Source organism: Bipolaris victoriae (genome assembly GCF_000527765.1).
Source record: "Bipolaris victoriae FI3 unplaced genomic scaffold scaffold_37, whole genome shotgun sequence".
NCBI classification, from domain to species: Eukaryota; Fungi; Ascomycota; class Dothideomycetes; order Pleosporales; family Pleosporaceae; genus Bipolaris; species Bipolaris victoriae.
Window position 1 is genome coordinate 95,300 of NW_014575355.1, and position 19,433 is coordinate 114,732.

Here is a 19,433-nt window from a genome sequence, read left to right on the forward strand (position 1 = left end):
CCTATTGTGCAGTCTTCTTTATGACTGAGATGCGCGACGATTCGCTATCTGACGACATTCATCTGACGTCTGCGTAGTGTACACTAACCAGGTACCCGAACATGTCGACCCAACCCTTACCTTATGACGAGCGACTGGACACTTCTCACAGCCAAAGTCATTATGCGCATAAGGAGCTGCATCACAGAGTGCATGCTCTTTCTACTCATGATACATACTCGAATTCATCAGAGCCATGCATGTACTCAGACACGGTCCATTGATCCAGCTATGCATCATTCAGCCAGTCCAGGGACCCCTTGGATAACCGGCCATTACTCGATTGCATGACTCGATGTGCAAAGCATTACCGACCTTGTAGGCAGAGAGAGAACAAAGGCTGCAAGGCCTCAGCCACAAGTCTGCTCGACTCGTCCATCTTCTCTTGTTCGGACACCGTTTCTGGCAGTCCAAGGCGGGCATGGCCCAATCAGTGTGGAGCAATGCCGCAGCTTCCCCGAGGTTGCGCCCACCAATTCACCGCTTGTCCGACGATGACAACGACGACCCCACCAAAGACATGTGCTGCAAAACAGAAGAGGAGGGAAAATATCAAGAAACCAATTGCTGGAGATGGCTGAGAGCCTATATATTTGGCATTCAATTCGGGGAATTACAGTGATTACATACCTATCTGGCCACAAAGGAACCAACCACACCCCTGTCTGTCTCGGCCAACGATGATCCTCGGTTCATTCTAAACAACGTCTGCTCAGAACTTCGCTGAAGATATCATCACAATGTCCCAAAGCATAAGAGAACGCTCGCCGCACTAAATCATGGCTGACCACCCTGCCTCCTTATTCTCTCCGCTGCTGCGACACATTTTTTTCCCTCTAGAAAACACCACCCGCCCATCTGCAGCCTTGCCGGTGCCTCCATAATGTCGCGTGCGCTATCCAAGACACTACGAGTGTCTTCACGACTTACACCACGACCTTCCTCACCCTTAACAATACCGCGCATCATACTGTCCGCCACACAAGCACGATGGAGTTCGCATTCCCCGCTGGGCACACCACCCACAAACGCACGCAAACCCGTCACTCTCAACACCCTGCAGGCACTCTACCGCAAGGGCGAGCCCATCACCATGGTCACAGCTCATGACTTCCCCAGCGCACATGTCGCCGACCACGCCGGCATGGACATGATACTCGTTGGCGACAGCCTCGCCATGGTCGCCCTCGGTATGGAAGACACAAGTGAAGTCCTAATGGAAGAAATGCTTCTGCATTGTAAATCTGTCGCGCGCGCCACAAAAGCCGCTTTTACTGTACGTTCTTGTCCCTCTTTATCCCCCAAACCAAAAAACATATATCCTCCTCCCATATACAACTAACTAACATGCGATTGCTCAGGTCGGCGACCTTCCAATGGGCACCTACGAGATCTCCCCCACCCAAGCCCTCCAATCCGCAATCACCATGATCAAAACCGGCCGCGTCAAATCCGTAAAACTAGAAGGCGGCGCCGAAATGGCCCCTACCATCGCTAAAATAACCTCCGCTGGCATCCCCGTCCTCGCCCACATCGGCCTAACCCCCCAACGCCAAAACGCCCTCGGTGGCTTCCGCGTCCAGGGCAAAACCACTGCCTCAGCACTCAACCTACTCGCAGATGCACTCGCCGTCCAAGACGCTGGCGCCTTCGCAGTCGTGCTCGAAGCCGTACCCGCGCAAGTTGCAGACCTCGTCACGCGACAGCTGCGCATCCCGACCATTGGAATTGGAGCCGGTAACAAGTGTTCAGGCCAAGTCCTTGTGCAAGTTGACATGCTAGGTAACTTTCCCCCAGGCCGCTTCCTGCCCAAGTTCGTGAAGCAGTATGGCAATGTGTGGGGCGAGGCGCTGGGGGCCCTAGAGAGGTACAAGGACGAGGTCAAGACTAGGGTGTATCCAGAGGAGAAACATACGTATCCCATGTCGCAGGAAGCATTTGAAGAGTTTGAAAAGGTGGTGGAGGATGAGAGGGAGAAGGTGGATTTGTTGTGATTAAGGGTTTGCAATTATGCCCTTTCTTTTCGCTTTTTTTTTGCAGTATACAGGGGGAGGAAACGACAAGGAACAATGGTGATATACAAGTCCACTTTTTTTTTCTTCAAATTTCGTTACATAAACCGATACAGGATATTTTACTCTTTTCTTGTATCCTTCACTCAAGATCATGTCTCTGTGTGTTTTTGCGAAGTGATCGTAAAATACATGATGAGAAAAGAAAGAAAAAAAGACTTTTTGGGTAAAGGAGGGGGTATACAGATTATAATACAATGGTGATGACAGAAAGAAACCCCCCGAAAGAAAGAAGAGAGGCGTGACCGTTACTTCATGAGGAAGAGACCAAGCTCAGAGAAGCTTCCCTTTTCTCTTCCCTTCCCCTTCTTAAAAGTCAAGTCGAGGTTCCCTTCTGGGGCGGTCACCGAATCCACCGCCGCCTCCCCTCCTGTCACCTCCAAAGCCACCTCCGCCTCGCCTGTCGCCTCCGAATCCTCCACGGTCTCCTCCACGGTCTCCTCCACCTCTTCGGTCACCGCCAAAGCCGCCGCTTCTCCTGTCACCTCCAAAGCTACCTCCGCCTCGCCTGTCACCTCCGAATCCTCCACGGTCTCCTCCACGGTCTCCTCCAAAACCTCCACTCCTTCGGTCACCACCAAAACCTCCTCCGCTTCGTCGGTCGCCAAAGCCACCTCCAGGCCTGCCTCCAAATCCGCCGCTACGGCCACCGCCACTGCCGCCGCCGGATCGCCTCTGGCTAGCCATGACAAAAGCCGGTGGTGGAGGCGGAGTCTCCATTCCCCATCCAAACTCTGCCAAACGTTGGGCACCCTCAATCAGGCTTCGCTTATCACCGAACCACTGGAAGCTTCCGAACAGACCACGGAATGCTGCATCAAGATGGTCAGGGTAGACCTTCTTGTGCGCCTCAACACAGTCAGATAGAATCTTGCCAACGTTCTCCGGGACCTCAGCAGGCTGGCTCATGTCAATGGTGGCAGTCTCGAGTTCGTGCGTTGCGTCGACAAGAGGCAGGTCACGGAGACGGCGTCGGGCTTCTTGCTTCTCAAAAGGAGTCAGGATGAGCCATCCCTCGCCCTCCTTTCCAGCACGGCCGGTACGACCCAGACGATGAATGTACGACTCGCGTTCGCGAGGGAGACCCACTTGAATAACGTGCGTGACTTCTGGGAAATCCATACCACGTGCGGTTACGTCAGAAGAGAAGAGAATGCCAGATTTAGCGAAGCGGAAGTCGTCAGCGGCCCTTGTTCGCTGCCCTTGAGAGAGCTTGGAGTGGATTTCAAACCCACGGAGGCCAGACAGAGGGCTGTTGCGCTTGAAGCCGCCGCTGAGCTTGTAGAATACTGATGACGCGAGCGTGACTTCGGCGGTACTGTTGAAGTAGATAATGGCCTTGAATGGGCGACCACCACTGGCCTGAGCCTTCTGGTGCTGCTGGAGAACCAGTTCGTAGAGAGCGGGAATGTTGTTCTCAAAGCCAGTCACCATGACCATCTTTTGAGGAATGCGCGCGTGTGTGGGCTCCTCATCTTCACTGACACACTTGGCAAAATGGAAGCCGGGACGCATCGTCTGGCGAACCAGGTTAACGACATCGCGGGGAATCGTAGCAGAGAACATGAGATTTTGGCGCTCGACCTCTGCGGGGTCGGGAAGAAGCGTCTTGATGTCATCAATCTCCTTTTGGAAACCATCGTCCATCAGGCGATCTGCCTCATCCAAGACCAGCGCATTCAGATTTGGTGCAGCAATACGAGAGTACTCGTCAGACAGGATGTCGTATAGTCGTCCTGGCGTCGCAATCATGAGGTGACATCCTTCACGCTGCGTCTTCAGAAGCATGGACCTTTTCTGTGTACCTCCGACCGCAACCTGGACAACAATGCCAGTGCCAGAGACTACCTTTCTAGCCTCTACTGCAATTTGTTCGGCAAGCTCGCGGGTAGGGGAAATGACAATAGCCCTGATATCGTCGGGTTTGGCGCGCTTGTAGCCTCTGGGTTTCTCGCCGAGCTTGGGGTCGTTTTGGATGATTCGCTGGATCACGGGAATGAGAAAACCGAGTGTTTTACCGGTACCAGTCTTTGCCTGCGCAATGCTGTGGTGTGTTAGTATAAAATTCCCAATGAACAAAGCAAAGAGTCTTACATGTCCACCCCGCTCAACGCCTCGTTGATCGTCCTGGTCTGTACGTCCGTCATGGTTGTGAGTTTCATCTGTTTCGTAATGGTGTTGACGACATTGGGATGGACAAGCCCTCGAGTGGCGAGATCCTCAAACTGTGTGACGGGTTCATTCTGTTGTTCACTCTGTTCCACCTCTTGTGCCGCAATCTGTTGCCACTTTGCGCTGTGATGGAAGCCGGCAATGGCACCGTTCGTGAGGCGCGACGACTGCAGCGGTATCCTCAGAAGACCAGAAGTCTGAGTAAGAGGGGTGCGAAGTGTCCTGGTTGAAATTGCCGCCAAACTCCTCGAGAGGGTCGCTGGGCATCTTTTTACTGCGCCGAACATGATGTGGGAGAGGGGACGGCACGCAGTCCGAAGGAATGAAAGGGGTATCTAGAAAGTATGCGACAAAAAAGAATGCGAGTATTTTTTTTTGTGCACCTCAATGAAGAAAGTAGGTTGGCACAAGAGAGAAGTGTGCGGCGGTCGAGTTGCCAGAAACTTTGCCATTCACTTTTTCGATGGGGTACGTGCACAATCCACATACTAGTAGAAAGCCCGCCGCCCACGCCGATAAGATAAGGCCCTTCCTCTCCACCAAAATCCCCTCCTTCAGGGTCCAACGCAGCAAAACAACGTTGCAGAATAATCCAAAAGTAAACATGAGTATTACCATTCATAAAGCCATGTGTCTATGCAACCGTGAAAATGCTCAAACGCCGCCCCCAATGCCAATAAGAAAAAAATCACTTCTACTTCTCCTCCTCTACCTCCCCACGTCGCTGACCTTCCGCTGCTTTCATAGTTCGGAGACCCTCGGCGAGGCCTTGTTGCACCCCTCCCGTCACACCAGTTATCCACCACATGGTCAAATCGTTAAAGGTCTGGATAACCATACCGTCGTTCATCTGACATACAACCTGCGAGAACCTGAGTGCCTTTTGGCCAAATTCATCGGCAGTCGCGACACTCGTGTTGACGATTCGCTGCGTGATTCGGTGCTTCCTCTCAAATTGATACGCATGCGAAAGGAACAGCCGAATGTATGGCAGCAGAAACTGCAGGAAGAGAAAGGTCTGCAGGACAAACGCTGCCGTGATACGGTGTATGATAGTAGGATTCTGCGGTGGCCTTTGTGCAGCGTCGGAGCTCTGTGGCGTGGCACGTACGAGCGCGCCTGTGTTTGAATCACTGACTGATTCTACAAGATCCTGGGGAAGAGCGGCCTGTAGACTCAGCTTTTCCTCTGGCGTGAGGTTCTCTGGGAGTCCTCGAAGCAGATAGGTGATGCCATGTACGTATAGTTGTCGAATGAGTGTTGCAGACGCCTCGTCCAAGGCATTAGAAGATGCGTTTGACTCTCGAGATGCCTGTTGCAGTAGACTTATGCCTGGATATAGTGTAAGCAAGACCATTTCTCCAAGACACCGTCTACCACGAACCTAGGCTAGCATATCTCCATCTGACACCAGAATGCGTTTCTTGAGCACCAGGGACTACCAGGGGCATGGCCCTTGAAGAAGCCTGGCCCTCAGACACATCGTCTGCAAAATCGGCTTCTGCCTCCCCCAAAGCAGCAGAAAGTTTGTGTGGTGAAACAGTTTCGCTTGGAGGCATGGTCGAGTACCCCGGTGGCGGCGTCACAGGCTGTGGTAATTCTGTCACGGTATCGGATTTATTGTAGTAGGTTCGACTCCGTACATCGCCAAGAGACTGGCGGAGCGAAGGTATCGTGGGTAGGCGACTCGACACCACGGTGGGAAGTACGTTGTAAAGCATACTAGGCCGAAAGCTGCTGTCTTTGATCTGGGCAGGAGAGACCGAGTCGAAAGTAGTCGCAGATGGTTCTGTTGATTCGGTCAGGAGCATTTTGTCGTACCACCGCCCCGCTAGCAGACGCTCCCTACACTATCAGAACGCGATGCTTCACCCACGATTGACGGCGGATGAGCGAGAACAACAGACAAGCAAAAGGATGCGCGAGGACGATTGTGAGGAATTGCAGAGGTCATTCTGAGTTTTCGCGGCTGCACAGCGGCCGTCCTTGTTTCGCTGAGACTGCATTATGCCAAATCTGTCAAAATCTAAATCCCAAGGCTGGCGACACGGCTTGCATGTGAAAGTGTTGAGCGCGCGCCGCCGTCGAAGCAGCGCCACCTTCCAGGGGTCTTCCACGTCTGATAGCCGAGCCCTCCGACCACCAATGAGCTGGATCGGGCGAGAACGTGTGTGCAACGTTCGATCATCCTTCTCTTTTGCACTCTCGTCACATGTCTGGGCCTTCGATCTCGTAAAGTTTAGCTGAACCTTTTGGTTCTTCTTGTTGTTTTGTCTTCCCCCCTATTTCCCATGTACCACTTGACAGCATCCGTCATCAACTGTAGAAGCGCGGCATCACATGTGCATTTTCACCCGATCTTTTCCGCTTCCTTATCTTCGGACCCCTTCACGTGCTGAGATCTTTGCATTCTCGTACAGGATGGTCTTGGCATATGTCATATCCAGGGTCTAATTGTAGCATCAAGTAGTATGTAGCGGTGTCTATGCACGCGACCAAAGTTATGTATCTGGCTTCTCAAATAGCCCTCTCCGTATGCGCAACTAAGCAGAGTGCACGGAGACATATTCTGGGGCTTCCACGAAGTTAATCGTGGTGAAGACGTTGCATATTCCCACTTTGTGTCACGCGTATGTCGATCACGCGCCCGGTGATGTGGTAGCCGTGTGCAGCTTTCCATCACAACCTCAGAAGCGAATATGTGAGCGTGTCTCTCTTCAAGTCGTCGTTGGTGTGGGATCAATATCATAGCTGCCTTCTTTATCTATGTAGGTTAGGTGTGATAAGAGTGTCATGTCGTTGTTTCCCATGTTATTGTCGGTGGGCTCGGCCGCGTTGGAGCTGGAAGGATGAAAGTGGACAGATCTTGGATGTGTTTATGTTCTTGATGATCGTTCGAGACAAATCGCCTCAATGCAACCGCAACTCTGTTAGTACTGTATAAGCTATGGTCATGTTCCTTTTTCGTATTGTTCTGGTCACGCACTGACATAGTGCGATTGACCTCGCGGATGAGTTCCTGGACATGTCCGCAATACTTGCATACAACGTCTGCAAAGCCATAAGGAATATGTCCATGACTGGTATATAATTTCACGTCTCCGCTTGACCGGCGGGTCCTACTCAAGAGTCGCATTTATCGGAGATGATGACATGGTCAGCACGGACTGTGCAGTGCATGAGGAAATTTCGACCATTGCGAATCAAGTAGAAAGGAAAGTTGACACCGAAATCGAGGAGACGACAAGAATTAAAGAGTACTCGATCAATGCTTGTGGCATGGGGCCTGGCGGACACCTGAGGCTGAGTGATGACATCAGTGTATTCAGTCTTAAAAAGAAATGCCTTCAAAGGGGTAATTTGCTGGGTGCATGCGTTAGAGGCATATGTTTTATGAGCTGTAATTGGGGACATATCCATGGATACGCATCAATTAGCCGTTCATTTCCAATGGCGAGGGCAGAATAAGTAACATTGAAACCTCCATAGGCTGGGCTAACGCCTGGGGTTATATAACAGTAGCGTTTCCTTTTTCCGCGTGGTTTGTCGGATAGATCAGATCACCAGCTGAGCCATGGGACGACGGTGACCACGACGGCAACCGGGTAGTGGAGATCCAGTTCACAGCCTCGGAAGCCACGAACGATGAGGGCGAGCAGCCGTTAGTGTATCGAACACGGGAGGAGATACTGGCCATGAAGGCAGATGCTGGCTAAACAAAGGGCCGACGCCAAGAGGGGTTGTCAAAAAGGCCCCTAACACATGTTTGATGAAGACTCGGGCTACGGGAAAGGGGTGTCGTGGTTTGATTAGCAGGAAGAAGCCCTGTAGAGACGCGTGCCAATAGCATCGTCGAGAGCAGGTGTTTGAAGGGACAGACAGGATGGGGGTGGCGGAAGGCTAGTGTGTTCGCAGCAGCATGTCGTGCATGGACGATGTTGACAACAAGGGTTCGGTTGTTTGGTTGCCAGGCAGATTATTTGCGTGGTTCGCGCGACATCTGGGGGCTAGTGCCGGATGCGGCCTAGCGCCCAGCGAGCATCCATCATCATACCAGCCTCCACAACAAACTCTCTCTTTCCTTGGTCAAAGAACGCAGACCCTGGCCTGCAGACGCGCTTCTCCCTCGCTCAATCTGCTCCTGTACAGCTCCCTCCTGGTCTCTCGCTCACTCTACCATACCGACATGGCCGCTACGCGCTGCTGAAAACCCTACTAACGTGCCTGTTTCGTCGCGTCGTGAGCTGCCACCACCATCACACGCTCACCTGCCCCTCCCGTCAGCCTATCCTGTACCACTACTCACCCACACTAACCCACTGCTGTTAATAGCGAGCTACGCATGGCAGCAGTGGCTGTTCCTCCCTCGCCGCAGGTTCTTACAGTCATGTCGAGCCGTCGCGTCCCTCTCGCCAATATTCAAAATGCAACAAACTCCCCAATGCGCGCCCCAGCTATCGGAGGAAAGCGCCAACGCTCCTACGCCAGCGAGCAGCGTGATGGAACCTATGGCCAGCCACCGCCCAAGAAGCAGATGGTAGAGGTCGACGATGCCGAGGCTCGTCGTCACGGCCTTGTGCGTCGTAGTGGGGCCCAACCAACTGCCTTGACCCGGAAGCTCGAAGCTGCACGAGAGACAAAGGCCCCTACCAAGCAGGCCGCACAGCGAGCCGCCCAGGACTTAGAGACCATTCGGCAATGGCAGCGCCATTACCGCAAGCTCTTTCCGCAGTTTGCCTTTTACTTTGACAGCGTCTCGGATCCGCAAAAAGACAAGCTTATGAGCAGAGCCCGCATTCTCGGCTCGGTACGCGTACCCCCCCTACTGTCACGTTCCCACTGTTAATACTATACAGCGCGAGGTTAAATTCTTCTCTCGAGAAGTCACTCATGTCATCACTACACGCCCTGTTCCTGTCGACATTGACGGCAGCTCCTCCGCCCACAAAGGGACCGTCAACCCCGCCCAACTTGAAAACAAGAAGTCTGTGTTCGATGCTGCCCTTGAAAAGTCGGACCGGGGTGATATCCTGTACAAGGCTAAGAGCCTGGGGATGAAGATATGGTCGGTTGACAAGGTGCAGCGAATGATTGACACCATGTTCAACAAGGAGACGGGTGAAGATGTATCCAGCCACCCCACGCGTCAGAGCACAACCACACAGCACAAAGGCCGTCCTGCAGATCTACAAAGGTTACTGCAAAATGAAAAGTTGGATCGCGACTACGTCATGGCTTCGCAAGACATGATCCCACTTCGTGGATACTATGTCTACGTCCATGACATGGATGAGGTCACGCGACCAGTTATGATTCGAGAATACCAAAAGGTCGAGAAAGAGAAAGGCAAGTGGCCGCAGTTCCGCGCCTCCGGTAACGGCAAGTGCCCGTTTGTGGAGGATCCTCATTTTGGCCGCAGACAACAGGAAGAGCAGGAAGCGCGTCGTAGACAATCAGCAGCAGCCCCACGCACGCGTGCAGTCTCTGCTATGGAAGAGAAGAATGCCCTTGTTGAGAACAACAACCTCGCCCGCCGTCCTAGTGCCCCCGCTGTCATCACCAAAGAAGAGACTGATGATGCAAAACCACTTGACCCACCAAAGGCCCTCCCCCCCAAGCGCTGTAACACAGCCGATGGCCAACCACCCATGTTTGGCAGCGCCCAGGCTAGCATCCGAGCAATGCCCCGTTGCATTGCTGGTGAGCCTGTCGCATCTGGATTGCAACAGTCGAATGTCACGTCTGCCATCCGTTCCCAAATGATTTCCTCCACCGCTGCTGCTCCTCGTGCCGGCAACAGCAAGGAAGTCAACCAGCTGAAACGAAAGGTCCTTGAGAAGAACAGCATGCCCTCGGCGAATACGAATAGTGGTCATTCGTCTGTAACCAATGATGTCAGGACCGCGCTTAGCCAGGAACACTCTCAACCCATGCGAGCAGCCAAGCGCAAAGCCCAAGAAACCTTGGGCCGAATGCATGACGATGGAGACGAAGAGAGACAAGCTCGTAAAGCCGCGGCTCTCCGCAGACGCAAGAATGTCGAGAAGGAGTTGAAGCCAGGTTACTGTGAGAACTGCAGGGAGAAGTTCAATGACTTCGATGAGGTACGACTAATGATCACAACCCTTTGAGCAAGTTACTAACAGCATACAGCACATCGTGTCCCGCAAGCACCGCAAATTCGCGGCAAACATTGACAACTGGGTTGAGCTCGACCAGCTACTCGCCCAACTTGACCGTCGGTGAGCCTTGTGGCTCATGCAGAATACGCGGTCACCCCTTGCATCTATCACGGCGTAATGGATGATTCCACTAATACCCACGAAAAGGACTCTTTTCCCCCTTTCCAATTCTCGCCTTGAGGCTCGCAGTTTTCGCCTGCGAGCAAATACCCCTTCTTCATAGCATTTCTGGCGTAGCTTTTACCCTCCCATTTTGGCGACCTAGCACAACCTGCTCATTTCCTTGCTCAGTATAGACCACGATCTCCGATCCCTGGTCGCTAACGATACACGCGTTCCTTTGTATATACCTATTGCATCATGGCCCTGTAGTCCTTTTTGCTGGTCATTGCGATTGCAAACCGGTTGGTTGGCGGTGTGCGCACGTGCGCGTGTGCTTGAAAATAGGCGTTGGTACCCATGGTGGTTTGAAGGACATTGTCATACTAAGAGAGGATTTGATGACGGATGAACGGGCTGATTATCACAATACCGGAGCTTATGTTTTTGTCACTATTGTTTCAGATATGTAGAGTACTAGATATCAATATGAAAGTGATACCGTATGTTGTTGCCTCTGCTGGTTCATTGTAAGGGATGCAGTCTGGGTGGTGGAGCGCTGATTGGCTAGGTTGACGTGCATGCCTTCCACCTGACCATCACTCTTGCCTTCACCTACGCTCTCTTAGCCGTGTGTCAATCAGCGCATCACTCGGGTTCCCTCGCTACAACTTTGCTTTTCCTCATCGACAACCTTCATTTCTTGGTTTCTGGAGGCCTTGTCGCCCTCTCACCGAGGCAAACCTTCACCCGATTTACATCATGTCCGAGTCACCCAAAGAAAAGATACCAGAAGAAGATGACACAACAGAAGCGCCACTAAGCATGGCAGCTTCTGTCGTCCTAAGCAGCCTTCCGAAAGACGCATCCAAAGCGCTCGAAACGGCCGGGAACCTCAATGTTCAGAAAGGTACAGCCTAGCTCATTACAGTCCCCCACTTGTTTGACATGTGCTACTGTCCGAATCTATCCTACCACATAACGTTTTTTTTTCAGCAATTTGATACGCCTTGGGCTAAATCATTCATCTACAGTAACTATCCGCCTCCAACCCATAGGCTCAGCCCCGCATCTCACTCAACGTATCTTCAAACTCAGCACCAATCAGAATTTTGCAACCATAGTCCGTTTTCTGCGCAAGAGACTGGGCGTGAAAGAGCATGAGAGCGTATTTTGTTATGTGGGAAATGTGTTTAGTCCTGGGTTGGATGAGGGCGTAGGCAACCTATGGAGCTGTTTCAAGCAAGGAGAGGAGTTAGTTGTGGGGTACGCTCTTTCACCGGCTTTTGGGTAGCTGGAGAACAAGAAGGAACGATGGACAGGAAAGATGAGAGGTTGGTGTTTTGGAGAGACATGCAATGTCTTGACAATATGTTGATGACTGCTGTTTATCAGACTGGATCAGTGGCGAAAGTCATTGACTCGAAGACTAGTAGAGCCCGAGTGAAGTATCTAAAACTTTTTTGTCTCTGGAAACAACACTCAAATAAAATCAGGAACATGGCTTGAATTAGTTAATATTCACAATAGACGACGAAAAGGCTTGAAACTTCGCCGGCCCGACTAGCGTATGTTGACGGCAGAGTGATAGGCCATTGGCGTGGCTGAACGGAGTTCCCCACCTCAACACCACTGCTAAGCCACTGCCAATAGACCACGGAATCTAGACGGCTGAGACGGCCGAGAAAGCATGGGTTGAACTGCCGTTTTTCTTTTTAATACCGCGATGGCGCCGCGCTAGCTGAGGCTTGACATTGTTCATTCCTTACCCCACTGGAAGGTCTGGTCGTAGATGTACACAAGTCGCTACGCAGGACGAGCATTGCCACCCACATAGTCTCAATCAACGGCAGGACCTTGGATATATGATACTACAACATGCCATCTAAAGGAGTCAAATGCTTTGCATACATTGCGGTCGATGGAGTCGAGATTGAATACACCGTTCCAAAACGAAGCGCCAGGCGAAGTGAACAACGCGAGTTTCTCTTTGACCACCTAGAAATCGAGTCATCCAACCTCCCCCGTTTTAAATTCACTGGAAACTTTGAATTCATTGTCCGCCGCGACGGTCGGGAACTGACGAAGCAATGGGTCGCAGTAAACAGCATGACAGGCAAAGTCGAAGACGGCACAATGGTCAACATGGAGCAAACACCGGCCCTATTCCCAGAAGACGTCGTGATAACCTACGGCTTCTACGACGCCGGACCGGGACTCGCAGAACTACCAAAACAACACCAATGCTATGTAACTGTAACACCCAACTATGAAAACTGGATGCGCGACAAGATCCCCCAGGACTCTGATCTTGCCAACCGCCCCTTCCACAAGATGGTCCTACCCTCAGCCCACGATATTGGCATGAACAACATGTCATCCAGCTTGTCTCTGATCAAAAACGCTGGCACAGGCCTCATTCGCGAAGTCCTCGGCCGCTCCCTCCCGCGCGCCTTATCTATCCTCAACAAAGTCAGCGACGGAGCCATCAACCACATCGCGCCCAACATCATCCGCGCGCTCGCCATAACCCAGAAGGACACCCTCGACTCTATCCTGAAAATCGGCGCCCGATACTTTGAATTCCGCCCCGCAAAATGCCACCGCCAGCTCCACTCTCTCAGCTCCCTAGACGACACTTTATACTTCCAGCACGGCGCTATACCAGGGATGCCCTACCGCGTCCTCCTCGACCACATCACCCGCTTCCTCGCCTCGCACCCCGACGAAATAATAATCATCCACAACCGCTGGGACGGCGTCCCAGACGCCTGCCCGCGACCCAACCCTCAGGAACTCCACGCAATCCTATCCCCCCTTTTATCCGACAAAAACCTCCAAATAGGCTCTCAAGACGATATGCAAAACTCCTCCATTCACGACCTGCGCGAACAGCACAAACGCCTAATCATTCTCTCCGACTTGCCCCAATACTCAAACTACGACGACGACGCAAATGCAACACTAACTGGCGATTCCATGCTCGATCGCTTACATAACATGTGCGAAAACCCGGATACAGAGAATAGAGCGCCCGTCACGCTGCTGCAATGTCAGGCTACAGCTACCAACATCAGAGATGTAATCGTCGCGACGGTCCTGGATAGCGATGTTAGTACCAGTCCCATTCTCGCTACGAAACCCGTGTGCGATGCCAAGATTCTGCCCTTGTTGAAGGGGGATGTGGGGAGGAAATTGGTGCGCGAGAGGGAAGGGGTTGTTGTTTTTTTGAATGATTTTTTTGATGGGGCCACGGCGGATGTGGCGGTTGGGGCTTGTGTGGAGAGGTTGGGGTGAAAAAAAGGGGAGGAAAGGGGGGTGTGAAGAAGTTTAGTTTTGTAGGGGAAGATGGGAAGGCTGTGTGGTGTGTATTTATATAAGACGTGGAAGAGGGGTAGTGATGTGATTTGGTATAAGAATCTATGTGTAAGTATGCCGAGAGGAGATGGGAGACGAAAAGACGGATAAGATGAGAAAACGATAATTCAGAAACATGACACTTCCCTCCCCTTACTATGTAATCTAGGCGTATGACGCGTTCAACGTCGTACGTATAACATTTCCCATTTCCCTTTGCATAGTTCCCGTATGAAAATGCAGCGACAAAAACGTTCCCAGAGGAGAGAGACACATACATCGGAGCCACTTTCCTCCTAGCATCCCCACCCTCTTCATCTACCTGCACCTCATCCATCTCATCCCCATCATCATGCCAAATAATGAAAAGTAGCAACACCAAAAACACCTCCCGGCCGAACCACGAAAAAGTCTCATGTCTTGAAGTCCTTGGGCAGTCAATAATCATCCATCAATTGAGGCGGTACGCAGAAGTCTATCGCTGGTTGAAGAACCAACTTGTCCTCTTGCCCTTGCTTGAATCGCTGCCGTTATCGCCGTCCTGCTTCTGGAGATTGCCAATGACTGGGAGCACAGGGCCGTCCGCAACGGCACCACCGCCGCCACGAAGGGGCTTGGCGATGCGAGAGCCGACGCCGCCAAAGCCAGCGTAGGAAGCGCCGTTGGCGGGCGAGCCGAGACCGCGTGTTGAACCTGCCTTTGCGGCTTCGAGACGCTCCTTGACAGCCGTGAGTTGGGCTTCGAAGCTGTAACAGGTTAGCACGTGCTTTCGGCAAAAAGCCTTTGCCCAACATACCGATGGTTCGCTGCAGTAAGCTTCTCTTGTGAATCTTGGAGAAGGTTCTCGAGCGACTGTATCCGCTCGTTGCGGGCAATGAGTTTACGCTCTGCAATGGCAACTTCCTTCTTCAAGGAGCTGTTCTGCTCAACGAGCTGGCGCTGAACAACGGTGAGCTGTTCAAGGTTGCGCTCGAGGAACATCATCTTCTTCTGCTGTGCGCGGTTGTTCGATGTACGGAGCACATTGTTATATTGCTCGCGTGTCTCGTCCAACGAAATCTCGAGCTCAACAACCTAACTAGGTATTAGCATCCTGTCTCCTACCAAGATATCAATAAACTTACCCGTTCGCAGCGGTTCTGCAGATCACGCATGAGACTCTTCTTCATGTTATCAAATTCGGCAATTTGCTGCTGCACAGTCTTGCCGTTGATGCCGTTGGCAACGCCGTTGGCAATAGCGCCGCTCTTGATGCGCGACTGGAGACTCTCGTTCTCAGCCCGGAGCTTCTTGGCCTCTTCAACGAGACGCGCAGTGTCCTGCTTGAGGGTTTCAACAAGCTCGAGATTACCCTCTTGGCGAGCCGAGTAAGCATCAGCAAGTCGCGCCTTGACCTCCTCCTTGTCTTGCTCAGAGAGATTACCCTCGAGGAGCTCCTCGTACTGAGCTTGCAGAGTGTCGCAGCGTGCCTCGAGTGCTTCGCGGCGCTTAGCGTGTGCAGTGTCCTCCTCACTTCGTGCAGTTAGGGAAAGCTCTGCTTGTCGCACAATGCCTTGAGTCTCGACAATCTTTTCGCGCAACTCTTGGATGGCATCCGGTGCGATTGCCTCGCCTGCTGAGCTCATCTCGTGAAGCTGGTCGAGCTGCTCGATGATCTTGCGTATGGTACGCTCGTTGTCGCTAAAGACCTCACCACCAAGATCGAAGCCAGCCATCATCTGCGCCATGGCTTCGGCCTTCTTCCTCTTCTTCTCATCCATGGCAGCAGATGTCTCCTTGGCGTTCATCTTTGCGTCTAGGAGCTGTTGCTTGACATCGTCAAGCTCAGCAGTGAGCTCAGCATTGGCCTCCTTGAGTCCATCCATGGTGATCTGCGCCTCCTTGCCCTCGAATTGGATCTTCTCAACTTGCATCTTCATCTCGTTGAGTTCGAGGGTGATTCGCTCATTGTCCTTGTTGGTCTTGGCGTCGCGGTCCTTGTAGTACTGCAGCTCATCTTTGACAGTCTTGAGCTGATCCTCAACCTTTGCGAGCTGCGACTCCCTCTCGGCGACCTGGTCTTGCAACTCATTCTCTCTTCGCAGGAAGTCGTCCTTTTCGTCCTTGTCCAGCGGTATGCTCGGTGTTCCTGCGCGGTCCAGATCTAATCTAGAGTCCGGACGTGGTGTTTCCGCATTTCTTGTCGATTCCACTCTTGATGGCGTCGCCGGCCGTGCCAACGAGGACGACTTCTTGTGAGAAACTGTGCTAGTCTCGAGCGGTGGTATCCACTTGTCTTTTGGTACCGTCTCTCCTCCACGCCATTGTGTTACTTCGCTCTCTAGTTGGCCAATGTAGTTTTCAAAGGTAGTGACCTGGCCTTGGACCTTCTTGAGCATCGCCTTGAGCTCAGCCGGACTCAGCTCGGCATTGACCTTTGCCTTGTTCTTGATTGTCTTTGCTCGCATACCGAATCGGAGCGTGCCCAATGTTTCGACGTCATTGTAACTACTTGGAGAGCAGTTGATGATCAACGTGGTTCGCGAGTTACCACCTAGCGATTCCTGAAGAATACGGGTGAGTTTAGAGTCTCGATAGGGAATGTGCTGCGTCTTGCTGTCGGTCAAGCAGTTGATGACCATACCAAGGGCACTCAAACTCTTGTTGATCTTCTTGGCTTCTTCCAACGTTTGTCCACTTGCGCCCGTCTTGCCAACCTTTTCGGAACCTGCCAAATCGACCAGGAAGAGCTGACCGCTCTTCAGCGAGCCCGTCTCGACATTCTTTTGGTTGACTGTGATGACGAAAATAGAGTGCGATCGCGACGACTCCTGGTTCATGTTCGTTGCTGAGACGGCTCGTGCGGAGCCACCCCTCCTCAGAACCTCGTAGACCTCCTCTTCGCTCGAGACATATACTTCAAGCAGACCCTTGACGTACACACCTCTACTCTTTTCCTCGTGTACTGGCAGATTGTCGTTTTGGGGAACGAGCAAATCTCGGATGCGCTCCATGTAGATTTCCATGTAGCTGACGCGGACGGTATATTCAATATTGCTCGGCGAGGCGAGGATATTGGCAAAAATCTGCTGGACGATACGCGGGATAACTCCCTTGCCTACTTCATCGTCCATGTCGCTTCCCATCATGGTGTAGGACTTTCCTGCTCCCGTCTGTCCATAGGCAAAGACAGTACCGTTGTATCCGTTGAGAATATCGTCGACAGTGGGGCGAATGGAGTAGTTGAAGACATCCTCCTGCCGCGACTTCATGTCGAAGACGCGGTCGAAGGTGAAGGCCCCGGCGGCCTCTTTCGACTGTGCACATGGCAGTCAGCAAGGTGCGGTTGAGAGGGCCAGTATGGGGCCAGAAAGTTATTTGGAGGGAGGGGGAGGCGCACTTGGATTGTACATGTGTCTTCGGAGTTGAACTCAACAATGGGCTCTCCACCGCTCGCTATCTCGACCTTGTTCTGGGGGCGGAAGCGGGCCACAACTGCAGCGTGCCACTGTCAGTAAATGCACACACTCGATACATGGACCACGGGGCAGTATGTTGTGTTGTTTGGCGGGAGCGTGGCGCACCTTTGATGCTGTTGGAGCCCCTGCGGTAGATTTGTTAGCCATGCGTGACCCCTCCTCGCCCGAGTCGGTGAAGGTGCTACTCACGACATGATTGCTGTTGGACTATGGCACAGCGGCCCAGCGGCCTCGGTCGATCAACTCCTCTCGGGCTCTGTGGCAGGCGAGAGTGTGTGTGCAAAGCCGACGTGCACTTTTCGGGTGGCACCGTCACGTCTCGCAGTGACTCGGCGCGTAGAGGTGGGTAATTACAGCCCCCGCTATGGTTAAGGGGAGCCGATGAAACGGCAACAAGCTGATCCTGTTGGGCGGAGCAAGGGATCCCGACTAGCGGCGCTCGAGGCACGGGTGCGAGAGAGCGTGTGTGAGTGGGTGGCGGGATATGGCGGTGTTGATGTTTATTGTTGCTTTGGGCGCTGTTGAGCTTGCAGGCCAGGCGTGGGTGGGCGTGGGCGTGTGGGCGTGTGGTGCTGCTGCGGCCAAGGGCCTGCAATTCCCGTAGCGGGACTGCCTTTCCTCCCCGCAGCCAACGGCTCTGACGCAGGTCCCGCTGTCTCTCGACTGGTCATAGCACACGTCTCGGGCCACACAGCCTGGGCCGAGTGTAGTACCCAAGTAGCACATACATATGTAAGAAGCGTATCCAAGTCCCTGCTGACAGGCTTCCAATTCCCTCTCGCTTCCAGCCTTGCTGCACCCTTGGGCCGCCTGGCTGTGCCCAGGACGCTTATGTCACCAGGCCCTGCATTAGCAACCCACCAAAAGACCCGCCATAGCTGCAACACACAGTCGTCATCGAGAACGAAACAAAAGGGAGTGCTCGTATATTCGACTACCTAGCCAAACTTGCCCAAATCACCCAGAAAATCAGACCAGACGCCGTGCTCGAACACCTGTCCGGCAAAAGCCCACAGACTGCCAGGCTAACACAAGTGATATCGTCCTTGCACCTCATAACTCCATACGATGCCATATCATGTTCGTGAACTTCATGTCCCCCATTGCTACCCCTAGTCTTCCCAGCTCTTCTCTACAGTTTCGCGTACGCGCTTGGTGTACTCCTTGCGGTTCTCCTTGTACAGATTGGATGCTTCGACGTTGGCCGGCGACGACGTATTGGGGTCATTGAGCAGACTGTGTGTCTCTTGTCAGTACTCATACTCCAATGTCTCGAGGGTGCTGTAGTGTAGACTTGCCTCTGGATGCTCGTCAGGATAGCTGCAACATCGTACGTGGGTGACCATCGATTCTGCAGAATGTCAAGACACAGCTCTCCGGTTCCGTATACGTTGGGATGGAACATCTGGCTGATGAACTTGACGCCCGGCGGCTTGTTGGGGTACGCTTCTTCAAAGTGCATGACCAGGCGGAACGTTCCATCTTCAAAGGGCGTGTCGGCGGGACCTATTATGACTGCGTTCCTGTACACTTGTCAGTCCAAGGAGTCCCACGGGCATGGCATCGTCGTCATCATCATGTCGTGTGCTCCATGCTTGCGGAGAGCCCTACCAGGTCATTACATTATCAGCAACCGGGGATGCAGATACACCGGCCGGAGGATCAGTCTGCATGCGCTATCCCACTTTGTCAGCTCAAGTTACCATGCATGGTCGGCAGTCGTGTAAGTTGCCTGCGCCTCTCCCGAGGGGGGGCAATCACTACGCACCTTGAAGTCGCGCATCAAACGGCGGCGGGCTGCAGTCGACATGATGGCGCAGATGAGCAAGCCGAGTTTGGTCGCAGAAAGAGGGTATGTCTAGCAGAAACAAAAAGGGCGGGGATTAAGAAGGAGTCTGGGGGGTTGGTGTGCGCCGTGTACCTTTGCTATTGGCGTTGCTGTGTTGCACCGATGGTTGCGAGCGGCGGGCAGTTGTCGCTGGCACCTTCCGCTGCTGATCCACCACCTTGTCTTGCCCCCAACCCTACGCCACCTCACGTGTGACGGCCAATCG

The 19,433-nt window shown here is 52.9% G+C and overlaps 9 protein-coding genes across 9 annotated transcripts; 4 read left to right on the forward strand and 5 right to left on the reverse strand.

Moving 5' to 3' along the window:
* Window positions 1-922: 922 nt before the first annotated feature.
* Window positions 923-2,033, forward strand: COCVIDRAFT_15534 (hypothetical protein; the record flags this gene model as incomplete). Its single annotated transcript, XM_014701642.1, has 2 exons — window positions 923-1,315; window positions 1,401-2,033. The coding sequence occupies 2 exons, from the start codon at window positions 923-925 to the stop codon at window positions 2,031-2,033; spliced, it is 1,026 nt and encodes a 341-aa protein (XP_014557128.1).
* Window positions 2,034-2,420: 387 nt separating this feature from the next.
* On the reverse strand, window positions 2,421-4,570 carry COCVIDRAFT_97702 (hypothetical protein; the record flags this gene model as incomplete). The annotated part of the gene is made up of 2 exons (XM_014701696.1): window positions 2,421-4,155; window positions 4,206-4,570. The coding sequence occupies 2 exons, from the start codon at window positions 4,568-4,570 to the stop codon at window positions 2,421-2,423; spliced, it is 2,100 nt and encodes a 699-aa protein (XP_014557182.1).
* A 407-nt stretch (window positions 4,571-4,977) lies between these two features.
* COCVIDRAFT_26167 (hypothetical protein) lies at window positions 4,978-6,094 on the reverse strand (the record flags this gene model as incomplete). The annotated part of the gene is made up of 2 exons (XM_014701656.1): window positions 4,978-5,615; window positions 5,668-6,094. 2 exons carry the CDS (start codon window positions 6,092-6,094, stop codon window positions 4,978-4,980), a joined length of 1,065 nt encoding a protein of 354 aa, XP_014557142.1.
* Window positions 6,095-8,670: 2,576 nt separating this feature from the next.
* Window positions 8,671-10,529, forward strand: COCVIDRAFT_97907 (hypothetical protein; the record flags this gene model as incomplete). The annotated part of the gene is made up of 3 exons (XM_014701697.1): window positions 8,671-9,090; window positions 9,140-10,387; window positions 10,437-10,529. 3 exons carry the CDS (start codon window positions 8,671-8,673, stop codon window positions 10,527-10,529), a joined length of 1,761 nt encoding a protein of 586 aa, XP_014557183.1.
* A 797-nt stretch (window positions 10,530-11,326) lies between these two features.
* On the forward strand, window positions 11,327-11,858 carry COCVIDRAFT_37301 (hypothetical protein; the record flags this gene model as incomplete). Its single annotated transcript, XM_014701698.1, has 2 exons — window positions 11,327-11,474; window positions 11,599-11,858. The coding sequence occupies 2 exons, from the start codon at window positions 11,327-11,329 to the stop codon at window positions 11,856-11,858; spliced, it is 408 nt and encodes a 135-aa protein (XP_014557184.1).
* Window positions 11,859-12,442: 584 nt separating this feature from the next.
* Window positions 12,443-13,861, forward strand: COCVIDRAFT_97717 (hypothetical protein; the record flags this gene model as incomplete). The annotated part of the gene is made up of 1 exon (XM_014701699.1): window positions 12,443-13,861. One exon carries the CDS (start codon window positions 12,443-12,445, stop codon window positions 13,859-13,861), a length of 1,419 nt encoding a protein of 472 aa, XP_014557185.1.
* A 535-nt stretch (window positions 13,862-14,396) lies between these two features.
* COCVIDRAFT_37303 (hypothetical protein) lies at window positions 14,397-17,172 on the reverse strand (the record flags this gene model as incomplete). The annotated part of the gene is made up of 3 exons (XM_014701747.1): window positions 14,397-14,667; window positions 14,718-14,995; window positions 15,046-17,172. The coding sequence occupies 3 exons, from the start codon at window positions 17,170-17,172 to the stop codon at window positions 14,397-14,399; spliced, it is 2,676 nt and encodes an 891-aa protein (XP_014557233.1).
* Window positions 17,173-17,560: 388 nt separating this feature from the next.
* On the reverse strand, window positions 17,561-17,974 carry COCVIDRAFT_97939 (hypothetical protein; the record flags this gene model as incomplete). Its single annotated transcript, XM_014701700.1, has 1 exon — window positions 17,561-17,974. A coding segment is annotated over one exon (414 nt), but the record flags the coding sequence as incomplete, so codon positions are not given.
* Window positions 17,975-18,491: 517 nt separating this feature from the next.
* On the reverse strand, window positions 18,492-19,189 carry COCVIDRAFT_37304 (hypothetical protein; the record flags this gene model as incomplete). Its single annotated transcript, XM_014701701.1, has 4 exons — window positions 18,492-18,615; window positions 18,678-18,902; window positions 18,991-19,055; window positions 19,148-19,189. The coding sequence occupies 4 exons, from the start codon at window positions 19,187-19,189 to the stop codon at window positions 18,492-18,494; spliced, it is 456 nt and encodes a 151-aa protein (XP_014557187.1).
* Between the last annotated feature and the right edge of the window lie 244 nt (window positions 19,190-19,433).